At 52.0% G+C, this 26,647-nt stretch overlaps 1 protein-coding gene across 1 annotated transcript in view; it reads right to left on the bottom strand.

Moving 5' to 3' along the window:
- Positions 1-565: 565 nt before the first annotated feature.
- Positions 566-26,647, bottom strand: part of TNFRSF8 (TNF receptor superfamily member 8) — a 39,261-nt gene continuing 13,179 nt past the window's right edge. Inside the window, exons 5-13 of the mRNA XM_060012185.2 lie at positions 26,114-26,230; positions 22,988-23,140; positions 16,231-16,324; positions 15,794-15,939; positions 14,658-14,759; positions 14,470-14,523; positions 7,487-7,512; positions 4,462-4,651; positions 566-810 (exon numbers count right to left, since the gene is read on the bottom strand). Coding sequence (XP_059868168.1) covers positions 566-810; positions 4,462-4,651; positions 7,487-7,512; positions 14,470-14,523; positions 14,658-14,759; positions 15,794-15,939; positions 16,231-16,324; positions 22,988-23,140; positions 26,114-26,230 — 1,127 coding nt within the window. The remainder of the gene's footprint in view (positions 811-4,461; positions 4,652-7,486; positions 7,513-14,469; positions 14,524-14,657; positions 14,760-15,793; positions 15,940-16,230; positions 16,325-22,987; positions 23,141-26,113; positions 26,231-26,647) is intronic.

Raw genomic sequence — 26,647 nt, 5'->3', positions numbered from 1 at the left:
CCCAAGAAGGGTCCACAGTCCCCCTTGTCCACGCAGGGAGGGAGCCCCCCTGGGCGAAGCAGAGCAGGCCCTTCTCCAGGCAGCAGTTGGGTGGGCGGGTCTCCGGCCAGGCAGGGGCACCACGGCTGCAAAGAATTTGCAGGTCTCTGGGTCCCGAGGTGCCTCCTGCTGTGGGAACAGTGATGTGCGCTGGGCCCTGGGCCCACCGTGGGGGCTACAGAACAGGGGAGGGCTGGCAGCAGCAGAATGCAGGGTGCCCAGGCCCTGCTGGCTGCCTGTTGCCCCAACACACAGCGCTGTTCAGATCTCGCCCCTTGGTCGTCTCTGCCGCACAGGCCCGGGCTCCCCAGGGTCTGGGTTGGGGGGCAGCTGGGTGGGGAGGCAGGTACAGACGAGCAGAGCCTCCTGCGTTGATAGGCTGGGTCTACCGCTGGATGCTGGAACCTCACCTCAGGCCAGATGGGCCTCTGCCACCAGGTGGGTGCTACCAGCTTGGTGCCACCAGGGTCACCGTGGCCTCCCAGAGGCACCCAGCTGCCCTCTCAGCCCCAGCCCAGGCCAGGCCTCATTTCCCAGAGGCGGTCGTGGGCAAGGGGTCCTCCTTCCCTTCCTCCTCCACCGAGAACATGACGTCCCCACAGCTGCCCGCCAGTGGTTCCGTCTCCTGCTCTGGGTAGTGGGGGGCATGGTCCACCTCCAGATCCTCCTCGAACTCGGACCCTGCCGGCCCCACCGGGCCCTGGCCCTCAGGCACCTTGGCCTTCACGGTCCCCACAATCACAGTGTCGGCCTTCATGATGTAGATGTTCTCTGCAAGGCAAAAGGGTGGGGGAGATGAGACAAGAGCTCCAGCTGGATGGAAGCAAGGAGGCAGAGGAGGGTCCCAGTCCCAGCTCTGCCACTTCTGCTGTGTGGCCTCAGGCAGATGGCACAGCCTCTCTGATACACAGTAGGCCCCGCCGACTTCACAGGTATCCTGAGGCTCAAAGGAGATAAAACAGCTAGGAACTGTGTGCTGAGGGGTTAAGGACTGGCCCACGTATAGGAAGTGCTTGTGATTTTCTCGACACTTCTGCCAAGATGGGGTAGAAGAGAAGACAACGGGGTTAGGAGAGAAAGGAAGCCATGGGGAGAAATTGGAGAATGACATGGACACCAATAGCACCAGTGAACACTCGCGGAGTTTAGCTGGATGCCGTTCCAGATGCTTTTCACACATTAGCTCCCGAATCCTCACGTCACTTCCACAAGGTAGATAGTCTATCGTGATCCCCATGTACAGATAAAGAATCTGGAGCCCAGAGATGTTAAATGACCTGCCCAAGGTCACCAGGTCGTTAGTAGAAATCCCCAAAGAAACTCCACCCTGCCCAGCTGCCCTTTCAGTTCATATCCACGTGCCTGAAGCAGAAACCTGGGGTGGGGGGCGGGGGGTGGTGGCAAGGGGACAGCAACGTGTCCTGGTTTGCCTGGGATGCTCCTACTGGTTTTAGTATTGAAAGTTCCACATCCCAGGAACCTCTTCAGTCTGGGCAAACCCAGACAGATGGTCACACCCTGCAGAAACCTCAACCCTGTTAATAATCTCCAACAGCCTATGACCTGGACAGCTTTGCAGGGGCTGGTGTAGCTTGATGTTTATTGCTTGTTGCCATGGGCCTGCCTAGCACATAGGGCTGCTCGTGTGGCTCGCGTGGATGAAAAAGCAGCCCAGCCTCTTAGAGGCATGATCCCCCGCGGTCTGCTGACCACCTGCTACTAGGGCTTTGGAGTCTCAGGGGAGCTAAGTAAGGTGCCCAAGAAGCTGGGACGTGGGGAGCCTGGCCTTCACCCAGGTCAGCTAACTCCAAACACCAGCAGCCCAGCTTCTGATGGCCTTGAGCCCAGGGCAGGGTACGAGCTCCCAGCCGCTCAGCCCTGGAACTCTCTCTGGAGTCCGAATGGGGAAGCTCAAGAGGGAACTTGAGTGCTACGGTGGGGCAGGGAGCTCGGGATCCCTGCCTCTCTGAGGAACCCAGTTACACCCCTCCGATTCAGGAACCCCCCAGAGATTCTGGGGGCCCCCACACGCTCAACCCCATTGCATAATGCCAGTTCTTCTGTTTTGGTCTTTGATACTTCCAGGATAGAGAGAAGTGTTCAAAATAGCAGTGAGAACTAGAGGGAAGGCTACAAGCGTGAAACAAGCTATGGGCTGGGAGCCCCCCCTACACCCCAAAAGAGAGAGCGTGGCCTCAAGCCACATACCCTCCATCAAGACCTGCAGGTCTTTTGCCCTGGGAACCTGACCAAAAGGGCTGGCAAAAGATGGGAGCCAGTGACGGTGAGGGACAGGGGACCCCAGGAGGTGAGAGAGAACACAGAGGAGGTCGCACAGCGCTAGAGGAGATGAGACAGACAGACAGACAGACATAGAGGAGTAGGGGTGTGGAAGAAGAGGGGTGAGTTTGTCCAGGGAGAAGCAGCCAAAGCTGGGGGCCAGGCTGTGATCCCCTCACATTCCTCGGGTCCTGATTCCTCTAGCTCTATCCCCCATCACAGGGCTGCCCACTCCCAAGTTGGGAGAGGAGGGTCTTCCAGAAGTTGCTTGGACTTCCTGCCCCACCCAGGGCTCCAGAATCCAAGGAAGTTGTCCTGGACGCGAGGGGGATGAAGATGAGGGGAAGGGGCTCCCCCTGCCCGGTGCCCAGGGGTAGAGGGGTAAAGCGCAACCAGAGTTTGGTCCCCTTGGGAACTGTACAAGGGGGTACTCCTCTAGGGAGGTGTCAGGAGAACAAAGGGCTCACCATCTCTTGAATGTCCCAAGAGAATCTCCAACCTGCTTACCAGCCAGGCTTACAGGCCAGGCTGCCCAAGCCCCAGCCCACCTGGGAGCCTGGTGCCTCCCTCCCCCTTCCCCCCCCAAACACTCCCAGAGCCCCAGCCCTGTGGTTCCAGGCACTGCACTCAGCTTTGACTCAAATGTTCAAATTAGGACTTCTTAGGAAATTTGCAGGAGATGCTTTCAGTGGTATTTCCCAAAATACATTCTTTTCCAGTAAAACTTGCTGAAAGCTACAATTCCAAAAGTTTCAGTTTGGTGCTGTTTAGGGTTCTGCCCTAAAGCGTTCTATCCACCAATCCCTGCCACACAAATGTGTAGGACGATCACAAATGCCTCTTTGGAATTATCTCAGTGATGGTTAACCCTCCAAAGACAGAGATGGAGCCAATTAAGGCCCTGCCCCCGGGGAGCTAACAGCCAAGTGGATGGGGGTGGGGGTGGGGAAGGAGGCTGCAAACACACACTGCTGGGTGCTTAGGACACTAGGAGGGGAGGCCTGGGCTCTGGGGCCACACAGCACAGGGGCGTCTCCTAGACGGGAGAGTGGAGAGGGCAGGGAGGGCTTCCTGGAGGAGGAGGCAAATAAACAGGGTCCTCAGGACATCAAGAATTAACTAGATTCAAGGAGGTGGAGTTGGCTGTTTCAGGTGAGAAAGCAGCGCCCCCCCGGAGCTCAGAAGTGAGAAAGGGCTCCGGTGATTAGGAAACTGACATTGAGTGGGAGGAAGGAGCAGACCTGTGGGGTGGGGAGGCTGGCAAGCCTGGTGGGGAGGAGGCAGCTTAAATGCCGGAATAAGAAGCCTGGAATTCACCCTGCAGGTACCAGGGACCCCCTGGAGGGCTTCAGGCAGGGGTGTAATATGGACAGGTAACCATTTTGGTAGAAACGTTCTGGTTGTAGCAGGGTGGAGAGGAGGGGGAGAGAGGCAAGGAGGACTTCGGGACCAGAAGTTTCGCCCTGGCTGGAGGGTGGCTGCAGTTCGGGGCGCGCTGGCCTCCGGGTTCCACTGCAGGGTACTGATGCGGACAGACCGGGGGGTTTCGGAGCCTGCAGCCATGCTGCCACTTGGTAGCTGTGCGACTGGGAAAATCACTTCTCTCCCCTGAACCGCTGTTTCCCCAATTGGAAAAAGGAGGGAAAGACCCCATCCTCGGAAGGCTGTGTGACAAGAGGTGACGAGCGTGCCATGCCCGAATGCGTCAGCCAAGCGGCAGCTCTTACTTCCCTGATGTCTCCCTCCATCCCCCTCAGGGGCCCTTCGTTGGGGGCTGGGCTGGCGGTTACTTTCCCTCTAATCAGAGCAGGCACCAGGCAGGGGGAGCCCCACCCCCCAGGACGACTTCATGCACATCATTTCACGGATTTTCACGATGGGCTCCGTGAAGGCAGAAGTCCTGCTATCCCTACCTTACAGAAATGTACACTGGGATGAAGAGGTGGCGGCGGCTGCTCCACGCCCCCTGAGAAGGGCTTAACTCCACAGAAATTGTCTCCTACTCATGAGGGCCGGGGGAGGAACCCCTGCCTCTTCCTTGCTGGGCCTTCCGTCCTCAGGGTCTCTAGTCCCCGCTGGGGGCTCAGGGCCCATCTCTCCTGCCCCTGAGCACCCCAGGACCCCCCAAACAGGCCGACTCACCAATCCGGTTGTTGGTGTGCTCCGCGGTCCCTCGGGGCTCAGGAAGGTCCATGGAGGTGGAGGGGCTGCTGGCTGGGCTGGCCTCCAGCAGCTGCAGGCTCTCCAGGTTGGGGCAGGTCTCCACAGCTGGGGGGCTCGTTAACCCCTGCTCCTCAAGGCCCGGCTCTGCCACCGATACCCTCCCGATCAGCTGCAGTGGGCACAGAGGAAATGGTGTTGATGCAGGATGCCCCAACCTCCCCCAGTCTCTGAGCTGGGGAACCCCTGTTTCTTCATCTCCATAGACCCCAGTGAGTCTCCCTCTCTGCTTTAAAGCCGTCATGCACTACCCTGGGCTTCTCAGCCTTGATAGCCTGACATACCTGAGTGTGGGACCCTGTGAAGTCACGTTGTTTTTAACTTGTACTAAATAATGATACTGTCAGCATTGCATACAATGCTTACCAGGTGCGTGGCCCTTGACACGTGTTAATCCTTAACAACCACTCTACAAGGTGGCTAATATTAGCAGATATTTTACAGATCAGGAAACTGAGGCACAGAAGAGTCAAGTAGGGGCTTCCCTGGTGGCGCAGTGGTTGAAAATCTGCCTGCTAATGCAGGGGACACAGGTCTGGGCCCTGGTCTGGGAAGATCCCACATGCCGCGGAGCAACTGGGCCCGTGAGCCACAACTACTGAGCCTGCACGTCTGGAGCCTGTGCTCCGCAACAAGAAGGCCCGCGATAGTGAGAGGCCCGTGCACCGCGATGAAGAGTGGCCCCTGCTTGCCACAACTAGAGAAAGCCCTCACACAGAAACGAAGACCCAACGCAGCAAAAATAAATAAAAATTAATAAACTCCTACCCCCAACATCTAAAAAAAAAGACAAGTCAAGTAGCTTGCTCAGGGTTAGTTGGTAAGTGTCCGGCCAGTGCTTGAACCCCACCCAGTATCTCGCTTTGGAATCCATGCACGTTAGCCCAAGTCTACAAGTATCAGCTCCAGGCCCACCTCAATTCCCCTGCTCCTGGGACAGCAGCCTTTTATGATCACACTAATGTATTCTAAAAACAGTTACATCGCAGGAAAATGTCGGTTTCGTTTTTCACTTTTCTGTAAGTGCCAAGGAGAAGTGCTCTTGTAAAATGTTCTAATGTAAATACCATTTACCTTCAGCCTTCAAAAGGGAATGAGTTTGAGTAAGGCAGAAAGTATAGCTACATAATCCTGAGTATTCTTTTTTTTTTAATTTATTTATTCATTTTATTTTTGGCCGCACTGGGTCTTTGTTGCTGCATGCGGGCTTTCTCTAGTTGCAGTGAGTGGGGGCTACTCTTTGTTGAAGTGCGTGGGCTTCTCATTGTGGTGGCTTCTCTCGTTGCGGAGCACGGGCTCTAGGCACACAGGCTTCAGTAGTTGTGGCACGAGGGCTCAGTAGTTGTGGCTTGCAGGCTCTAGAGCGCAGGCTCAGTAGTTGTGGCGCACGGGCTTAGTTGCTCCATGGCATGCGGGATCTTCCTGGACCAGGGCTCAAAACCGTGTCCCCTGCATTAGCAGGTGGATTCTTAACCACTGCGCCACCAGGGAAGTCCCCTGAATATTCTTTTAAAATAATTTGAAGTCCAAAAGACGGCATTCTTGAACATGTTACTATGAATGCTTTGGCCCACGTGGCCAAAAGGTATTTGATTATCTTACAAATCGTTAAATACCTTTTCATGAAATTTCTTGGCCTCATAACAGCAACCTGTCTGACCCAAGCATGTCTGAATGTGATCTCCCATGATTTGAACCTGAACTTATATTGTGGTTCCATCTATTATGTTTAAAGATAAAGGATGGAAACCGTTCTCATGTACGAAAATTTGAGTTAAAAGAAAGTAACAGGGCTTCCCTGGTGGCGCAGTGATTGAGAGTCCGCCTGCTGATGCAGGGGACAGGGGTTCGTGCCCCGGTCCGGGAGGATCCCACATGCCGCGGAGCGGCCGGGCCCGTGAGCCATGGCCGCTGAGCCTGCGCATCCGGAGCCTGTGCTCCGCAACGGGAGAGGTCACAACAGTGAGAGGCCCGCGTACCGCAAAAAAAAAAAAAAAAAAAAAAAGAAAGTAACAGAGAACTGATAAGTGGAAAAGAAGAAAAGCGGGCGAACGATACACACCTGAGACCCAGCCCATATGGTGTGCTTTGTCCTGCTCCCCCCTCAGCTGCGGGGGCAGTGCCCCTGCTCCCCCCCGGCACTGGTCCCCGTGCTGCCCCTGGGAGGCTGGGCACAGAGCAGGGCGCCGGGACAAGCCCAACGAGGGCCTGGTGTATGCGCCGCATCTTGGGTGGTTGCAGGACCAGCAGTAACATGTGCGAAGCCCCCAGCCCAGCGCCTGCACACGGCGAGCGCTTCATAAAAGGCAGGTGAAAATGCTCTTGCTAGGAGGCAGCTCAGGGTAACAGTTCAGAGCACCAGCTTCGGAGTCACACAAACCAGGCCGTAAATCCTAGCTGATCTATTTTCCAACCGTGGAAGCACCTTTCCTGTCTGGGCCCCCGTTTCCTCTTCCATACAGTGGGACAACAGTACCAACCTCTGTGTTTTGTAAGGACTGTGCTCCGTATGAGAAAAGCTCAAGTTTCAGAAGTTCGTGCTGCTGATTCGACATCCCAGCTTTGAGGACGAGACTCACGGAGGAGTGATGGAGAAAGGGGGGAATGAACACAGCCTTCCCTCTCACCACACCTGGCACCCACATGGCCAAAACCAAACCCACTGTCTGGCAGGCCCTTCTGGAAGTCCCCGGCAGGATGAGCCAGGAACCAAGGCTGCTGTCTGGGGTGGGGCTCTGCATCCTCCGCCAGGGCCTGGCTCAGGCCCCGCTGTGCTCAGCGCTCCCTGCGTGGGGCAGACCCGGCCTGAACTTGCAGGGGAACCTGCACCTGGGCCCTGGGAGGGCTGGGATCCACGCAGCTGCTCTCAGAACCAGCAGATCTGCTAGGGAAGGAGTCAGAGTTAGGGGCACAAAGCTGGGGTGGAGGCAAGGGAGGGGCTACTTACTGTCAGGTTCCTCCCGGGCCTGGAATCTGCAAAGAACAAAAGAGCAGTGAATTCACCAAGGAGGGTCTGGCAGCTGCCTGGCCCTGCACCTCCCCCCCCACCTGTGGGCAAATGCGCCCTCCATTGCCCCCAGGGTGGCAGCTGGTGCCTCGGTCAGACCTGGAGAGCAGTGGACGGGTTTCAGGCCCAGGGCACAGGGGCTCACCTCCCAGCGGCAGCCAGAGAACGGGGGAGTCACCTCTCTTCCAGCCACCAAGCCCCTCAGCACACCGGACCCCTGCACAGCCCTCCCACTCCCACACACGCACAGGACTGGTTCAGGACGAGCGCGCACCCCAGCTGGAGCCGAAGACACTTCTGCTGGGTCAGAAGTTGGTCTGTGGCTGCTGCTACCACCTGGTGGCCTCCAGGGGCTGGAGAGGCCAGAACGGCCCGAGGCACCATGTGAAACTCACACGGAGGACCCCTAGGCGATAGAGAGCGGGTGACAGATCCTGAGGACCTTTTCTTAGACCTGCATCGGACATGCCTAAAGCCAGTGGACCCCGGAGCCCTTTTGGCTCAGGCCAGCATGAGTTCGGTTTTCTATCACGTGTGCCTGAAATAGCCCACGTGACCGGTCTCAGCGGTCATCCCACCCTCTGGTGGGCTCAGTATGCAATGATCCTTAGGGCACAACCTTTTTCTTCTCATCCCAAACCCCACCCTCCTCTCCAACTTTCCTCTCGTATTAAACTGGGCTCCGGGTCATGGTCAAGTAGATGCTGACATTTAATCACGGCCCAGTGGCCAGCTGGGAAAGCTGGAGATGGTACCAGGCGTCTGTCTAAGCCAGGGCGAGTCGACCCCTAGGAGCTGACCGTCCTCTGGGGGCACACGGCCTCTTACGACTCCCGAAGAAATCACCTACAGAGACTTGGCTTTTGTTGCTATTCGGTGTGCACACCTAACCAGAGAAACCTCGTGAAGAGGCCAGCATGCCAGCTAAGTCACCTCTGGAAGACCGTCTGACCTCAGCCCCTCTAGGGAATGAGCATCCCCGAATCCTAGCAGAAACCCTCACTGGAGGCCGACTGACCGCGAAAATACAAGACGGGCAGTTTGAACCTGCTGTGTGGACACCAGGTCAGTCTGGAGGACACTCTTCCATGTCCCTTTTTTTTTTCTTTTTTTTTTTCGCTATGCGGGCCTCTCACTGTTGTGGCCTCTCCTGTTGCGGAGCACAGGCTCTGGACGCGCAGGCTCAGCGGCCATGGCTCACGGGCCCAGCCGCGCCGCGGCATGTGGGATCTTCCCGGACCGGGGCACAAACCCGTGTCCCCTGCATCGGCAGGCGGACTCTCAACCACTGCACCACCAGGGAAGCCCTTCCATGTCCCTTTTAAATGACCATCAGCAGGTAAAGTGTCTAAAGGGGAAATGGATCAGAATAATGGTCAAAAGAAGCACATGTGTAAAATGACACAATTCTTGACTCTCGATTTAACAAATCTGGTAACTGCTGTTGCCAGCAGAGTGGTCACCTTGAGAGGCCGTGGCCCCTCCCACGAGGCAGCCACTGTCCATCGGCCGAGCCAGCACTTTGAGAAACACTGTCTGGCCTGAGGCACATTCTTTTAAAGGATGTCAGTGAAGCCAAATCTTCGTCCTTTGAGAGTGATTTTGACTTTTGCAAACAGCCAACTGTCATTCGCAGCAAGTCTTGGGGGGAAGAAAGGGTGTGACAAAGTAACAAGACAAAAGAAATTAAGATGATAAAATGCAGTCTTGGAGAGGACGTGGGTAAACAGGAACACAGCTGCTGATGCCTGTGAACTGGTTTCCTCTTTCTCGAAAGCCATTGGGCAATGAAAACTTCACACACTTTGACCCGGTAATCCCTCTTCAGGAACACACCCTCAGGAAATAACCCAAAGGAAAGCGACCAGCCTGTGCACAGCGGTGCAGTTTCTAAAAACCAAAAAGTGGAAAACAAGACAGATGCCAAACAATAGAGCAGCTTAGCAGCCCTTCGTCGCAGGCCTTCCCAGCAGTGAAGCCCCAGCACGACATCCTTCACCTTTCCCAGCCTTCAGTTCTCCCATTTGGAAAAGGGGACAGGTCATGCCAACTTCGGAGGGTTTTTATGAAGGTTAAATGAGATCTCAAGACTGAAGGTGCCCAGGGATGAATCACGTTGAGAGCAAAACCCTTGATATGTTGTGATGAAAATAACACTGAACCCATACGGTCTTCCTCTCCCACACCCACAACTCCAATCTAATCAGGAGAAAGGCACTAGACAAACTCTAAGCAGAGAGCCACCCTACAACTTAACCGACAAGCAAGTTGTAGGATGCTCCTTAACTCCTCAAAACTGCCAAGGTCAGAAAAACAAGGAAAGCCAGAAACTGTCACAGGCCAGATGGGCCTAAGACATGATGACTAAATGTAATGTGGTGTACTGGGTGGGATCCTGGAGCAATGAAAGGACATTAGGCAAAACTAAGTAGATCTGAACAGAGTATGAACTTTAGTTAATACAATAGTAATGTATCAGTATTGGTTCGTTTGTTGCGACAAACTTACCGCACTAATGTAAGATGCTCATAATAGAGGAAACTGGGTGTGGGCTATACGGAAACTCTCTGTACTAACTTCTCAAGTTTTCTGTAAGTCTAAAACTTCTCTAAAAACTGAAGTCCATTTAGAATTTTTTAATTAAAACGTTTAAAAGAGAAGGTGACCGGGATGCCGCCTAGCACATAGGGACCCCAGGATACTCCAGTGGCTTGGCAACTCCATCACACCGAAAAGAAAACCAGCATTCGATACTGACTCTCGGAAACAAGCATAAAATAACATCGAGGTGAAAAGGCAGAATCCGGAGGGCACCAACATCGGCCTACAGGCGTGTTACAACCCTCATGTGTACTTTGATAAAGACCTAGAGCAAATCGTGCCAAGTACAGAGGTCAGATTTCATAAGTGCTTTTCCCCTAAAATGTTGCTTCAGTCCACTGTCTTCACTTATTGGTATCCTGGCTCTTTGGAATAAGAACAATTTTCTCATAAAATATGTCCAGCATCCCAGGACACAAGTCCAGGGACACACGCACTGGACGTCCGTGGGCCCCTCCTCCCTCGGGGAGGAGTGCCTGGTTTCCCAGGGCTTCTCTGAGGGCTGCTCAAGCCAAGCACGTGGGTTCTGACACCCAAGTTATCCATCCCTTCCATTCCTATCACTCTTCCCTTTCAGTCCCATCCCCTCTCTGGCCTGGGGTCCCAGCTTCTGTGGAAAGCAGAACAGACCCAGGGAAGGCGTTTGCCAACAAGCACCCCTAGATTCAAATCCAGGACAGGGCAGGGAATTACAAGCTAAGCTGGGAATATCGTAGAATAAAGCAGTGCTCCAGTGAATTCCCTGGCGGTCCAGTGGTTAGGACGCGGCCCTCTCAATGCTGAGGGCCAGGGTTCAACCCCTGGTTGGGGAACTAAGATCCCACAACTCTCCCATCTCGGCCAAAAAAGGAAAAAAGAAGAAGGAAGGAAGGAAGGAAGGAAGGAAGGAAGGAAGAAAGAAAGGAAGGAAGGAAGAAAGAAAGGGAGGGAGGGAGGGAGGGAGGAAGGAAAGAAAGAAAGAAAGAGAAAGAAAGAAAGAAAAAACAAGTGCTCCAAACACAGAAGGATGGGGACAAAAGGACGCAACAGCCAGCTTGAAGGGGCCCCCACTGGCCTAACCTGGGAAAATGTGAGCATCAAGTTACGTAACGATGGCAGTACAGTAAGAGAGGAATCCATGAGTCCAGACAGATATACTTACAGAAATGGAGCAAAGTTGATGAGGCACCAGTTACTCATAGAGCCTCGGAGTACTTAGCAATAACCGCAGAGGAAAGAGGACTTCATGGTGGAGAAGCCTGGCAGACACCACCCTAATCAAGGGCTCACGGTGAACACGGCGGGGAAGGGACAAAGGGAAATCTGGCGGGGTGGATGACCCACTCCTGGGATCCTCCCACCAGAGACGCACCACCTGAGTCCAAGCGTGAGGAAACGTCAGGCAAACCCCAGGTGAGGGCCAGCCACAGAATCACTGGTGGAATCTTCCAAAGTGGCAAGGTCATGACCGGGAGGGAAATACAGACTGGAGGGGACACGAGACCCGACCGTCAAATGCAGTACGAGACTCTGAACTGCATTCTTTTGTTCGATACGACATTATTTGGATCAATGAAGAAACTTGAGTGGGGTCTGAGAATTAGTTGGTGGTGGTGCATCAAAGTGAATTCTCTGATTTTGATGGTTTGACTACAGTCGTGTGAAATGCACACTCAGGTACTCAGGGATGATACGGCGTTATGTCAGTAAGTTACTCTCAAATGGTTCAAAAAAAATAAGTTCTCTGCACCGTCCTTGAGACTTTCCTGTATGTTTGAAATTGTTTCAAAACAAACAAAAACTTTTTCCAACTTAAACCTGCCTGAAGTAACAGATAAAGTGATGACTATAGTGTCCTTTAAAATGAAGGGTTAAAAGAATTTCAATCAGTGTTTCTCAGCCAGGAGTGACACTCCCCTCCAGGGGAAATTTGGCCATACCTGGAGACAGTTTTGGCTGTCACAGATGGGAGGAGCTACTAGTATGAGACCAGGGAACTGTCTGACATCCTGTAACGCACAGGACAACTCGCTTGGCAAAGAATGATCCCATGCAGATGTCAACAGTGCCAAGGGTGAGACCATTTATGCAAAAATCTCACCACCACCACCGACAAAATCCTGGTTGCTCGTACTGCTCATTAATCAAGTGGCCTTAAACAAGCTCCTTCATCTTCCTGTGCCTCAGCTTTCTCATCTGTGATATGGGGATAACAGTGGGCGCCTCACAAGGAGGAGTAAAATGAGAACACGTGCGTGCCTGTCACCAAGTCAAATCTATTCAGAGATGGGGGTGAGCATCAAAGGGGCATCTGCCCAGATTGCTGACGCACGGCTTACCGCACCAGGGGCTCCCCCAGCCCTGGAGCTCCGGGACCGGGAGGGCCGGGGCAACCATTTCCATCCCGCTCGTCTTTAGTCATTTGAGCAACTGATGCTGGCCTGAAAGCTCGGGAGGGCAGTTTCTGTACCCAGCACAGGGCCAATAGGAAGTGCCCCACGGAGACATGAAGGAGCAGACGAGTGAATAAAGGCTCCTGCGCCCTTCCAGCCCCCACTGCATCCACCCCGCTCAGTCCATACGCATCCTGCCCCCGGCGGCACCTCCTTCCCTCTCGGGCCTGGGAACCAGACCCCCAGGGACCCACCGGAAGCCAGCGGGCCAGAAACGGCCCCAAGGAGAGTGGCCACCACTGAGCCCCAGGCTTGGTTCCTGGTAGGTCTGGTTTCTTAAGGGAAGGTGCTTTCTGTCTTTCTTGCTCTCTCTTGGTCTTGTGTGTGTGTGTGTGTGTGTGTGTGTGTGTGTGTGTGTGTGTGTGTGACAAAACTGCTATCACGGAGGTTTGAAGAAAAAAAATAAACTGACAGCAATGGAAACTCTAATACTAGAAAATGTCAAGAAAGCAAACGCGGGTTTCAGTGAGACACTGAGCCTGACAGCTCACGGAAAAAGGCTTGAAATTGTCAAAACACAAAAACCCCCCTTGCGAAGGGAACGCAAGCACCTGCTTGTGAAACTCATCAAATCCAAAACATGCCTCACTGCACTGTGTTCAGGGGCCCAAGTTAGAAACCGTGCTACAGCAAGGCTCTCCATGGGGCCTGGGGACCTGGGGGGCAGGGTCTGAGTTGACCACTGGGCTCCAGGGTGGGCACTGGGTGGTAGACAACCTGGTGGGGAGGAAGGAAGGGGGGGCAGGACTGAGCCCTCTACAAACAAGACCGGCCGTTTCCAGGACCAGCGCCTGAGTCTGGTGTGGCCCCTACAGGTGGTGTGGCCCCGGGTCTTGTCTCTTCTTTACGGAATGAAGAGCATCACCTGCCTCCCCTGGGGCTCTCAGTCAGTGAGTCCCTTTGCGGGAGCCTGCCTTGAAACCAGAAAGGGAAGTTCAGACCATTTGTGTCCACTCCTTCCCCTGTGGTCAGAGCCTGTACACAGTAGGTGCTCAATCAATGCTTGTGACATGCTGAGGAAGACGTTGCCCTGCCTTGAAAGAGGCTGCTCAGAGGAGAGGAGACACTTGGCACAAGATGGCTGGGGTCCCCTCCCCCGAGGTGAGAGCTGAAAGAGTCTGCTGCCTGGATGGGTGGAGCATGGAAGGCTGCCTGGAAGAGGTGGCTTGGAGGCTGGCCAGGGATCAGAAAGAGGAGTTCAGAAAAACGTAGAACATAGGAAGGCCTGGGACTCCTGCTGAGGAAAAAGGCCCCAGACACAGGGGCGGGCATCAGCAGACAGCAGCCACTCTGTGCTGAGCTCTGACTACGTGCAGGTGCCCCGCACAGCACTTAACAGGCCCATCGCGACGGATCCACACGCCCGCCCTCTGAATTAGGCCTCACTGTTCCCATTTTACAGATGGAGAAACTGAGACACAGAGGAATTAAGTAACTCACCCAAGGTCATGTAGCTCATAAGGGGCAGAATCAGGATGCTAGCCCTGTCAGCCTACACCCACCCCCACCCCGACCCCTATGCCCTCAGCTGCCAGCAGGAGGGAGGGACTGAGAGGAGGAAGGGAGGAATGGGGAGGGGAAAATAATAGGGAGGCTGGGAAGGGGCGACAGAGAGAAGAGAGGAAGGGAAGGCCTCTTCTGAGGGCACAATAGAGGCAAGAATGGAGATAAGGTGGATTTTTGAAACTTCATGCCCGCACTCCATCCGATGCCGAACAGGGCATGTCAGAGTTTCCACCCACATTATATTCCCATCACAGATGAGGTTGCACAGAAAGGAGGAACAGCTTGTGGGAACCCCTACAGAGGGAACCCCGAGGGAGATCCAGACCCACGGTCCAGAGCTGCTGTGTAGCTGCACGCAGCCCCTTTGGACCTCTGGACACTCACCCACAGGCTCCAGCTTGGGCTGGAAGGTCTGGACTGGGTAGCACAGGTGGAGCTCTGAAACGACAACGGGAGGAAGGCTAGGGAGGCCAGCCTCAGACAGCCTCAGCGGGCAGGGCGGGAGAGGGACCCAGGCCAGGCTAGGACAGAGCACCCTGCCCTCCCAAGGCCCCGAGGACACATGCACTCACTCTGCCCCATCCACTTCCTGCAGCCCCTCCGGTGGAACAGGAGAAAGGAGCCAAAGCTGACGACCACCACCAGTGTCAAGATCACCCAGAAGAGCACAGGTCCTGGAACACAGAGGCGCCCTGCTCTCTCGCCTGCCCTGGCACTGGTGGCCCCCGAAGTCTGAATCATGGCGGTGAGCCGGGGCCCTATAGCAACCACACAGGACAGTCCTCGCCCCAGACTACTTCCTCCTGGACACAGACTCTACTGTGGCTGACAGGACCTGGTCCTTTGCCAAGTCAGGACAGAAACCCAGATCCTGTCTATAGCTATCTTGTCCAGCGCTTACCCACCTGTCCTTCCTCACCTGGCTCTAGGAAGCACATTAGGCCAGGCCAGGAGGACTCCAGAGCCCACGCTCTTAACCATTATCTGGATATATTTCTTTACCACTTAATACTTAACTTGCTTTGCTACTTTTCAATATCAATATATAGTTATTATTCTTTAAAGTCCATTTTTAGATGTTAAAAAAGTAGCATGTGCCAGATAAGTGCTTCTCAAACATTCCTGTGCGTATGAATCTCCTGGGGACCATGTTAAAATGCAGATTCTGATTCAGTAGTCTGGGGTCGGGCTGGTAATTTGCTTTTCTAACAAGTTGCTGATGGTGCCAAGTCCAGGACCTCTTTGAGCGCCGCTGGCCTGAGAACTACTGCCACCTAGTGTCTAAGAGTAGAACTGCAAGTCCTAAAACGCATGGTACTGAGAGCGACCGTCTAAGGGGAGCGGGTAAGGCTCATGTGTACTGGACACTGCTTACTACCCTGCATGGTATATGCTGTTACAACGTTACAGGTGATGAAGCTCAGAAGAAGTAAGAAACTAGTCAAGGTCATGAATCAGTCACCAAATATTTTCTGAGCAGCAATTATGGGCCATGCGGGTGAAGCTGTGAATAAAATCCCTGCTCAGAAGAATTAAGGAATCCTCTCTAGCGAGTGACAGAGTCACAGCCCCAGATCAGGAAACCGGAGACCTGGGGTCAGGCTTGGTCCCTCCCGCCTCCAACCAAGTGGATGCTGTCGCCTAGTAAGAACCCTCCCTCCTGTGGTCCCCAGGGAGGAAGGCCCTGCTTCATGGGGGTGGTCATTACCTGAAACCAGAGTGGGCTTCCCTGTGGAGGAGAAGGATATAGGAGTGCTGGTTGAGAGAGAGGCGCGTCCCCGCACGTGGGTGACGTCCCCTCCACGCTCCTTACCAGTCAGGGAGTCGGCCAGGGAGATCAGGGAGGGGGTGGGGCTGCGGGGAGAGAGACCAGAAGTAAGAAGGACAGTCAAGATGGAAAAGGAGGCCTGAGACCTCAGGTCCCCTGCCTACAGCCTCTGACAGGCACTTTGAGGGCAGGGCCTGGGTTTCTAGGCTTTCAGGGCTTCCATGGTGGCAACACAGACCTAGGCCCACATTCTCCAAAATGACTTGTGGGCTTGGCCCAGAGATCTATCCCAAGCCCCACTTCCACTCCCAGCCGGCTGCCCCCTGGGCATCCCCTGGGTATGAAGGGCAAATGAAGAGAGGCGGCCAAGGAGTCACCTGGCGGGCACCCCGCTGTCTTCTGCGTTGGTGCTGCAGTTAGAGTGGGTCCCCGGGGGAGGTGGCTCATAGGTGGTGTCCCTCTCAGCCGTACCTGCCGGTTAGAATTGGTACCAAGGATGGTTAACAAAGGGGAAATGGGGGAGGGAGGGGTAAACTGGGAATTTGGGATTAACAGATACACACTACTATATTTAAAATAGATAAACAGCAAGGACCTACTGTATAGCATGGAACTATATTCAATATCTTGTAAATGAACTAGACTTCCATTTTTAAAATTAAATTAAAAAAAAAAAGGAATCAGTGCCAAGGAGCCCTACCCATCTGGACTAGTGACGTCCAAGGAGGTAGCAACATGGGGCGGGAAGGACACTGCAGCCAGGCAGACCCAGGTCTGTGTCCTGGCTCTGTCTCCTCACTTCCTCTCTCCCTCCCTCCTCGCTTCCCTCCACTGTAACAGCCCTTTATTCAGCACCTACTATGTCCTGGGGACTGTGCTGGGAGCTGGGACAGAGCAGTGAGCAAAACGGACAAGATCCCCACCCCTGGGGGCCCACCGGCTGGCGGGGCTCACAGACTCAGGCGTCACACGAAGGCAGGTGGGGTCCCTGTAATGGGAGACTTGACCTCATCTGACCAGGGAGGCTTCCCTGAGGAAGGGATTGCTGGGATGTGAGTAGGGGTGGAGATTTCTAAGCAGAGGAAATAGAAGGTGGGGGGAGGGAGGAGATGGCTCATAGCAGCATTCTTCATAGAAGTCAAAGAAGTGGAAACCACCCACACGCCCATCCGCTGGAAACAGATGAACAAAATGCAGTAGACGTGTGCACTAGAATATTGTTTGGCAGTAAAAGGAATGAAGTACTGATACAGCTACAGCGTGGACGAACCTCGAAAGTGTTATGCTCAGTGAAAGAAGCCAGACACAGGAGGATGCATATGATGGAAATGTCCCCAAAACCCTAATCTAGAGGAACAAGAAAGTAGATTAGTGGTTATCCAGGCTGGGGGTGGGCATGGGATTGACTGACCCATGCCCTACAAGGGTTAGGGTTAGTCAGCTAACTAACCTGCAAGGTTTCTTAGAAGGTGGGGATAGTTTCACAACTTTGTAAATTTCTTAAAATTACTGAACTGTACACTTAAAACTAGTAGATATTATGGTATGTAAATTAATAAGGCTGTTTTAAACGCTGGGTCTTTCTCCCCAAAGTGATGGTTTTAATTAGCAACAGGGTGGGATAGGTGTGGTAGATTGCATGGTGGTCCCACGTCTGCATCCTGCCCCACGTCCACACCCTTTGCCAGGTGACTCTGCAGCTCCTTCAGGTCAAGGCAGGTGTCTGTGCATCCCCCACCCCTATGGTGTCTGAACTTGGCCGTGTGACTTGTCTGGTCAGTGGAACGGGAGAGAAGCGATGGCTGGACCTCAAGAGGCATCTGACCTCCACCGCCCCCTTTCTGCACTCCCACCGTTGCCATAAGTAGACCACGCCAGGGGCGGGTAGCCAGCCCCCGCTGGTCCCAGAAGTACATGCAGAGCAAACCCAAACCAAACCTTCAAGCCCTGGCAAGACCGCAGAGCGGCCCAGCTGACTCACAGAGGAGTGAGAGATGAATGCTGCGATGTCGAGATTTTTGTAACACACTATTCCTCTGGCTCTAATTGGCTGAGACGATCAGATTTGTGTTTCAAAAGATCAAAGTGCAAAAGCTGTTCCTTGGGCGACTTCCCTGGTTGTCCAGTGGGTAAGACTCTGTGCTCCTCGCGCAGGGACCCAGGTTTGATCCCTGGTCAGGGAACTAGATCCTGCATGCCGCAACTAAGAGTTCGCATGCGGCAACTAAAGAGCCCACATTTTGCAGCTAAGACCTGGAGCAGCCTAAATAAATAAATATTTCAAAAAAAAAAAAAAAAGAAAGCTACTCCTCATCTCCAGCCAGCTGTGACCATGCGGGAAGGTGGCCTCGTGACTGCAGACTTCCTGGTTTCATTGAAGAGAAATCTCATTAAATAAATGTAAACAAATAAATAAATTTAAACATCTTCTGGTATGTAAATGTCGCCTCAATTCTTAAAGTTCTTTTCTTCTGAAATCAGTTTTATTGAGGCATGATTTACATAGAAGGAAATGTCCCCTAAGCGCACGGTTTGATGAGTTTTGAGGAATGTATACATTCAGCAGTCAGCCCTCCATATCTGCGGGTCACATCCGAGGATTCCACACCCGAGGATTCAACCAACTGCAGACTGATTGACCGCACGGATGCAGAACACGCAGAGACGGAGGGCCCGCTGTACCTTGCCATTTTACATGAGGGATTTGAGTATCCTCAGATTCGGGTATCCCCCGCGGACACTGAGGGATGACCGTACCTTCAGGTAACTGTAACTCCACTCAAGATCTAGAACATCCCCGCCTCCCCACTAAGTTCCCTTGTCCTTTTGCAATCGATCCTCCCCCACACCCGGGCAGCCACGGATCTGCTTCATGTCACTACAGATGAGTCTGCCTCCAGAACTTCATTAGACAGAATGGTGCAGTGTGTACTCTTTGGTGTCTGACTTCTTCCACTCAGCATAATGTTTCTGAGATTCATTCCCGTTGCTTGTCTCAGTAATTCATTCCTTTTTATTGCTGAGTAGTTGTTCCATTGTGGAGATGTATTTAGCCGGTGACCAGTTGATGGACATTTGGGTTGTCTCCAGTTTGAAGCTATTATAAACAAGGCAGCTGTGAGTATTCTTGTACAAGTCTTTGTGAAAACATATAATTTCATTTCACTTGAGTACCTATAGGAGCAGAAAAGCTGTGTCACTGTGCTGACCAGACAGGATGTCTTTGAGGACCAGTTCAAGCATGGTCATCTCTGATCTGACCCAGCCACCTCGTTTTACAAATGGAGAGGACCACAGAGCCGGAGCTAGAGTCAGAAATCAGGGCTCCTGAGTCCCAGCCCAGAGCACCTTCCATTGGACCGCACTGCCTCCTGCCTGGGGCCTGAGCACTTTCTTACAACCTTATGATTAACTGCTTTTCTAGGACAGAAAAAAAAAAATGACCCACATTTGAAGTAGGTCCAGCCCAGCTACTAACCCTCTCTGCCCCCATGTTCCTGGAGGCGGCACCCCTTCCCTTACGTGGGACAAAACGATCCTCCCGCCCACACACGCCTCCCTTCTAAAGGCTCTCATGATACCTCTCAGAGTTTTCCTGAAACACTCTGAAGAGAAAGTGAGGCTAGGATTAATTTTCTTCTTGCATTGGTAGGGTCCTGAAGAACCGTCTGATTTTGGGGGTCTCCAAATACATGCTATGTCTTTCCACGTGGTCACCAGACAACTACCTAAATTAGTTGAAGCCCGGGAGGCCTTGGGCTATGAGGAAGATAATGCAGTTTGTTATGCTAGTTTCTATTTGTATTTGAGATGTTGTGGGGATTCAGTGAGAGTTGGCTTCCAGAGGATTGGGGGAGCTCTTGGGCTCAAGAACACCAACTGTGGCTACACCCAGTTAGCACCCTCTGGCCTCTCTCTAAGGCAGCCTCCGTCTGAGCTGCCACTGGAACACCTGCGACAGGAACCAGCCACAGAACTGCTGCCCTTACTCTAAGCGGAGAAGGTGGGCCCAGCGCTCCTGGGTGCCTCTCATCCCTTCTCTGTATGTACCATACCTCACCCTCTTTTCTCCCTGGGTTACTGACCCTCCCTTTTCTTCCTCCTTTGGATCTGAAGGTGAGAAGAAGGCATGGCTTAGCCCATACTCAGTCTGCCTGTGTTCTCTGGAGAGGGCCCATTGGAAGAGGGGGAAGAAGCTGACTGCTTTTAGTCTCAATTTAGAAACTAAAAAAGATACACCACACTTAAATATTTCTCTTTAAATTGAAACACCTGATCCTTGGGTCATTTGAAGGAGAAGGGTCTTAACATCAAGGTCAAATGGAATCCTTTTCTGGTACAACCAGAAATTGCTTAAAATCAGATGAAATTTTCATCTTCATATTTGAACTCTACATTTCTTGTCAGCTTTTTATTTTCCCTAGAGTTTTCAGTCACCTTTCTTTTCCTTGTTGATAAAAGAATAACGTGCCTTTACCGTATCCTCAAGTTTTTCAACTCCACTACTCATGAAATTGTAATTCTACCTTTTATTCCTACAGACAGTTCCCTGGAACCCTTCATTTTCTTGCTCTGATGGGGCTCAGCCAGATGTTGTAATGTCTTTAGCACAGCTGTCATTCTGGGACTCCCCTTCTTTGCTCTCCTGGGATAGAACCACTGTTTTCTAGAGTTCATGGCTTTTTCTTTTTTCTTTTTTGCCCCTCAGTTAACAGAATTACATCTTCAAGTAACTTTCTAAGAAAGGATACATGGGGGGAAAGCAGAATTTCTCCCCTGTTATGTCTGAAAATGTTTTTATTCTGCTTTCAAACGTAATTGTATTTTAGCTAAGTAAAACATTCTCTGTTCAACTAAGAAGGAGCTGGTGTGGTCCAGTAGAGAGCACTTGGCTATGACTCAGGAGCTCTGTGTTCCAGCTCTAGCTCTGGCACTACGTATGGTCCTCTCCACGTGTAAAATGATGTGGTTGGATCAGATCACAGGTGGCCAGCTTTGATCTGGCCCTCAAAGACATTCTGTGCGGCCAGCACAGTGACCCAGTCATCCGTCTCCTAGGTATTTACCCATGAAATGAAAATATATGTCCATACAAAGACCTGTACAAGAACAGTGGTAGCTACTATTACTCATAATAGCCCTAAACTGGAAACAAGCCAGATGTCCATCAACTGGTGAATGGATAAATAAATGGTGGTGCATCTATTATGTCTACACGTGGGTAATTTTCATTCATCCTGCTTTGCTCCCGGTAGGTCACTTCAATCTGAAGTCTCACTTTTCAGGTCAGGTACACAGGGAAGCCTGGGGCACCACCGTGGGAGCACACAGTAACTGTGTCGAGAAATGGTGTGCAGAAGACCCAAGGCTGGGAGCGGGGCGGGGTGGGAGGGTGGGACCACAGAGGAAATTATGGCATTTTTGCTGACATGAGGCCTGAAGCATGGAAGGTGGTCGCCAGACCTAGCTTGGGTCTGTGGTTGCCGAGGGACTGTCTACTCTGGAAGCATGACTGGGGCAGGACACCACCAGATGTCCCCACCCACAGGCCCTGCAGGCAGACTCTGCAGCAGGAGCAGGAAAAAACAAATATAGCCAAGAGAAGCCTCCTTTCTCCCGCAGTGGTCCTCTAGCGCCCCCTACTGGCAAAGCATAGCATCACACTCAAGGAGGAGAAATCTTCCAAGAGTCTAATCCTCTAGGGCACAGCAGGTACTCAAGGGTGAATTGGGACCTGAGAGGCAACAGATTGGTAACAAGGGCACTTTCTAAAAGCCATTTCTTGCCCTTTACTCTCTTGCTGTTCCTTCTTCTTTGCCTTCTGTTCTCACTTTGTGGTTGTAACAACTTCTGGAGTTTTTCTGTGGACACTAATTTTTTTCTCTTCCATTCCTGGGTTCATCATTGCTTCATCTGTAGTAAGTTTTTCTGTTTGTGTATCTTGTTATTCTCCTTCATACTACTGTTTTTCCTTATAAGTCTGAAAATCTTTACTGCTCATTCATATTTATTTAAAAAGAACGATGTTGACCATTCCAGCGGCAGGTGGGGTTTCTTCTACTGTGTTGTTAGTATGTCATTTTCACAGTGGGTCTCTTCCCTCAGCAGGAGGTCTGCCTGGGAACTCTGGGCTCATGGGTGGGGAGTGTGAGCTGGCAGGCTTCACTTCAGCATGACTTAGCAGGAACAGCCCATTGACAGGATGTACTCCCAAAGACACAAGCAAAGGGGGCTTTGCACCAGAGTGGCCAACATCTAGCTTTCCCTAGATAGTCCTTCAGTGTCATTAGCCAAAAAGTTGATCATTTTCATCAGGGGATAAAAAATCAGGCACCATCTCTCAGACTGGTCAATGCCCATGGTATACCATTGTTCACATTTTTTTGCTGTTGTTATATTCATTCGTTTGTTTTATTTTTAGATTGTACTTTGGTTGGTGGATTTTGCATTGTTACAAATTTTTATTTTCGAGATGAAGTTGCAGCTCACTGAACTTTCTAATTCTCCACTTCACCCCCATCCTTCGTTTTGCTCGCCTGCTCTAAGCCCAGAGCCTCTCTGGTGGGTCTTAGGAGCAACTTACCCCTCACTTTTCTGCAGGCCTCATGGAGTGAATTCTAGTTACATAAGCTTTCCTCCACTTGGCTTCATTTGTTACCACCCTTCCATCTGTTTTCCACCTTCTAAAAATTTGTTGAAATCTCTCATCTGCTGATGAACTTTTTTGTTTGTCTTTTTGTCCACTGTCAAGGGTTTATACTTTTTTACACTCTGGTGAATGTCCATCATTTGAATTGGAAGCTTCTTCATAAACTTTATATTGATCTATCTTGAGTCAATAAAACAGCCTTGCAGACAAGTCAAGATTTTACCAGACCAACAATTTCAAGAAGAAGAATAAAAATTTTTTTTAATAATTTAAAAATTTTAAAATAATCCTCAGAAACTCTTACCAAAATGCCAAGTTTGGATTTTATCCCACTCCCTGGATCTAACTATTCAAAGAGAAAACATAGCCCAAACCTGACCTAGTTAACAGCTGGAATTGAAGGTCATTTGTAGTTGGGGGTGGGGAGAGGGGCAGCCCTAGGGACAGAGAACTCAGCCCCTTGGTTGGGGGTGTGAACTGCTTACCCTGGAGCTTGGTGACCATCCCTGGTGGGCAGATGGGGCGGATGACGCAGCGGGCACAGGAGTTGGAGGCCGATGTGGCACAGAACATACCAGGTCGACACTCACAGACGCGGGAGGAGTTCCACATGCAAGGTGTCTTCTCCACGAGGTGGTCTGCGGGACAGAGAAGGGTCCTGAGGAAGGACTGGGATGGAGAGGGCAGGGGTCCAGAGAAGCCCCAGGAGGACAGAGACATATTTGCCCAGGAGCACATGCTCATCTGATGATTCCGTTGGGCAGATCTTTTGGTGCACAAAATAATTATGCTGAGCGAAAGAAGGTGGACAAGAAAAGGTGTATATAGGGACTTCCCTGCCAGTCCAGTGGTTAGGACTCTGAGCTTCCACTGCAAGGGACACAGGTTCGATCCCTAGTCGGGGAACTAAGATCCTGCCTGCCACATGGCACGGCCAAAAAAAAAAAAAAAAAGGAGTATATACTCTATGATTCTGTTTATAGGAAAAGCCAGAAAATGCAAATTATTCCATAGTGACAGAAAGCATAACTGTTTCCTAGGAATGGGAGCAGAGGCAGGGAGCGACGGGAGGGATGGTAAGGAACGTGAGGAAAGTTTTGGTGGGTGACGGACAGTTCACTGTCTTGACTGTGGTGGTGGTTTCACAGCTACACACATATGACAAAACCTATCAAACTGCACACTTTAAACGTGTGCATTTTATTGTATGTCAACTATATCTCAATAAAGCTATTAAAAGAAAATATCCCAAAAAACTAAAATAAAATAAATTTTTTTTTTTTTTGCGGTACGCGGGCATCTCACTGTTGTGGCCTCTCCAGTTGAGGAGCACAGGCTCCGGACGCGCAGGCTCCGCGGCCAGGGCTCACGGGCCTAGCCACTCCGCGGCATGTGGGATCCTCCCGGACCGGGGCACGAACCCGTGTCCCCTGCATCGGCAGGCGGACTCTCTACCACTGCGCCACCAGGGAAGCCCGAAATAAATTTTTAAATAAAGAAAAGAATTCAGAGAACAGGCGTGAGTGGGCATGGGTAGAGATGAACCAAGACTGGCCCTGACTGATAATTCTTTACAACTGGGCGATAGTCCGTAACCATTCCTGATTCTCTCTACTTCTGAATATGTTTGAAATTTTCCATGATGAAAAGTGGGTTTTTTCAAAAAAAAAAAATTGTTAGTGGTTTTGTAAAAGAAGAAGTATAAGAATGCATTTATACATGTCTGGGGATATTCTACGTGCTCTGTTTACGGGTGAAAATAGAATCACTGCATCAGTAGTTTAGACAAATGTGATTCGCTCAATAAGGACGTTTCTCGATCAGCGGGATACTTACGGGCTTAGAAGCCTTGCACGATAAAGATAAGGGACTGCACAGTGTCTTCCTGAAACCTCTCGTTATTCCTTATAATATGGTATTACCATAACCGAGTGTGCGCAAGGCAGTGATTTTAGCGCTCTATCCAGATCAACCCGGCTTAACCTTTGTAACTCCCAGAACAGGTCTCTGAGAGAGGTCTATTATTCTGCGCATTTGACGAACGAGGAAACTGAGGCCCAGAGAGGTTAAGAAACTTGCTTGCGCTTATAAGCTCCCGAGCAGTAGAGCCAAGACTTGACCCCAGCCCCTTGGGCTCCACTCCACAGGGTTGCAGGGCTTCAGTTATTCACGTTGAAGGAATTCTTGGGCCCAGAGCCATCTCTTGTTTCCCCATCTGACACAGCAGCTGTGACAGATGATATTTTTCCAGGAATGGCCGCAGCAATAGCTCTGGGTCTGTCTGCTCTTCCAGAGCTCGGCCACTTACCCATCAAGAAGCATGGTCCCTGGTCGGGGAACTAAGATCCCACATGCCATGCGGCACGGCCAAAAGAAGAGAAAAAAAAAGAAGGCTTTTTTTTTCCTTCCATGACTCAAGGGGGCCCTGTGACCACCTCCACAGGCAGAATGTAGTGGAAGTTACACCGTGTGACTTCCGAGGCTGGGTCATAAAAACGGGTATGGTTTCCACACCCCACCTCACCCCAACTCATCTTTGAGTCCAGCACCCAGCACTTGAGGACGCCCGAAGCAGGCCATATAGAGGCCGACATGGAGAGGATCTGAGGGCCCAGCCCGCAGCCGCATCGACCCCAGACCCGAGAATGTAAAAGCTTTCAGATGATTCCAGCTCCAGGCTTCAAGTTTTCCAGCTGAGATCCCAGACATCGTGGAGCAGAGACCAGGTGTCCCCGTGGTGCTGGGTCTGAATTCTGTCCCACAGACTCCACGAGTACAGCGAATAGTTTGCTTTTCACCACTCAGTTTTGAGAAAATTTCCTCTGTGACCTTAGTAATTGCAACAGTGACCCCAGCAACCACGAACGGAGTGTCCTTTCCCCCACTTGGCCCCCCTGAACTCCAGTCCGTGTTGCTGCAGAGGCAGAATCACGCCTCCCCCTGGTGGTGGTGGCCACTGTGAGTGGGCCAGGGCTACATCCATGGCAGCCCGGGGCCTGAGCAGCTGCTTGGACGTCACAGGGAGGCTGGTGATGTTGTGAGGCTGCGGGGAGCTGGCCGCAGGGGAAACTCTGGCAGGACATCAACCCACCATGCATATAGCAGTCAGTCTCTAAGTGCTTGTGCAGAGGTGCTCTAAGAGGCAGCACAGTGGAGTGATGAGCTCAGAACCCAGTGGCAGACCCCCTAGGTTCAAATCCTGGCCCTGCCATTGGCGAGGGCTTGTGGCCCTTGGAAGCCCTCTGACTTCCCTGAGCCTCAGTTTCCTCTTCTGTAAAATGGGGGCAATTGCAATCCAGACATCATAGGATACGTACAAAAATAACGAGACAAACTTGAAACAGGTAGGTGATCGACAAATATTTCCTTGCAGGAAAGACTGAGTGAATGGAAGCTCTCTGAAAAGGGGTCACGGCCATCAAAACCCACAATCTTGAGTAGGCGTCACTAGAAGCCAACTGCTCAAAAAACACCAGAAAGGTGAACCAGGCTCCCAAGGGCTGAGCATCCGAGACCAAGCTCAAGGCTCCCACCCCCAGATTCTTGGCCTCTTGTCTAAGACCCCGCCTGCTCCCTGGAAGGAGCCTCTGGAGGAGAAACAAGGCCCTTACCTCCTGAACAGCTCACACAGGCTGTGCAGCGACCGTCCCTGTCCAGGTAGTAGTCAGGGTCACACTGCTTCCTGCAGTCGGCAGACCCCTGAGGGCACGGCTGTTGCAGGGTCAGCCCTGGGAAAAGAAGCAGAGAAGCTTCAGGCCAGGCCACCTTGACAGAGGCCTCGCCCACATCCCACCACCACCCCCATTACTGAAGCCCCCCAGCTCCATGGCCAGCTCCCAAACTCTGCACATGTCCATCAGCACTTCAGAGGGAGTCCTGAGGCTCAGAGACGGAAGGAATGTGTCTAAGGCCACACAGGAGAAGAGTGCTAACTGCCCCCCACCCCCACTTCCAGTCCCTCCCCTCTGCCAGAGCCCTCTCCCCAGTCTCACTGCTCTGTCACTGCCCTGCTCAAAACTTTGGTAGCCACTTTCCCTTTGAGTTCAGCAATGGGGCAAGGATGCCTACTATCCCAACTTCTATTTAGTTTGGTCCTGGGGATCATAGGCAATGCAATAAGGCAAGAAAAAGAAATAAAAGTGGTA

Source organism: Delphinus delphis, chromosome 1, assembly GCF_949987515.2.
Source record: "Delphinus delphis chromosome 1, mDelDel1.2, whole genome shotgun sequence".
Classification (NCBI taxonomy): Eukaryota; Metazoa; Chordata; class Mammalia; order Artiodactyla; family Delphinidae; genus Delphinus; species Delphinus delphis.
This window is presented reverse-complemented; position numbering and strand designations above follow the sequence as displayed.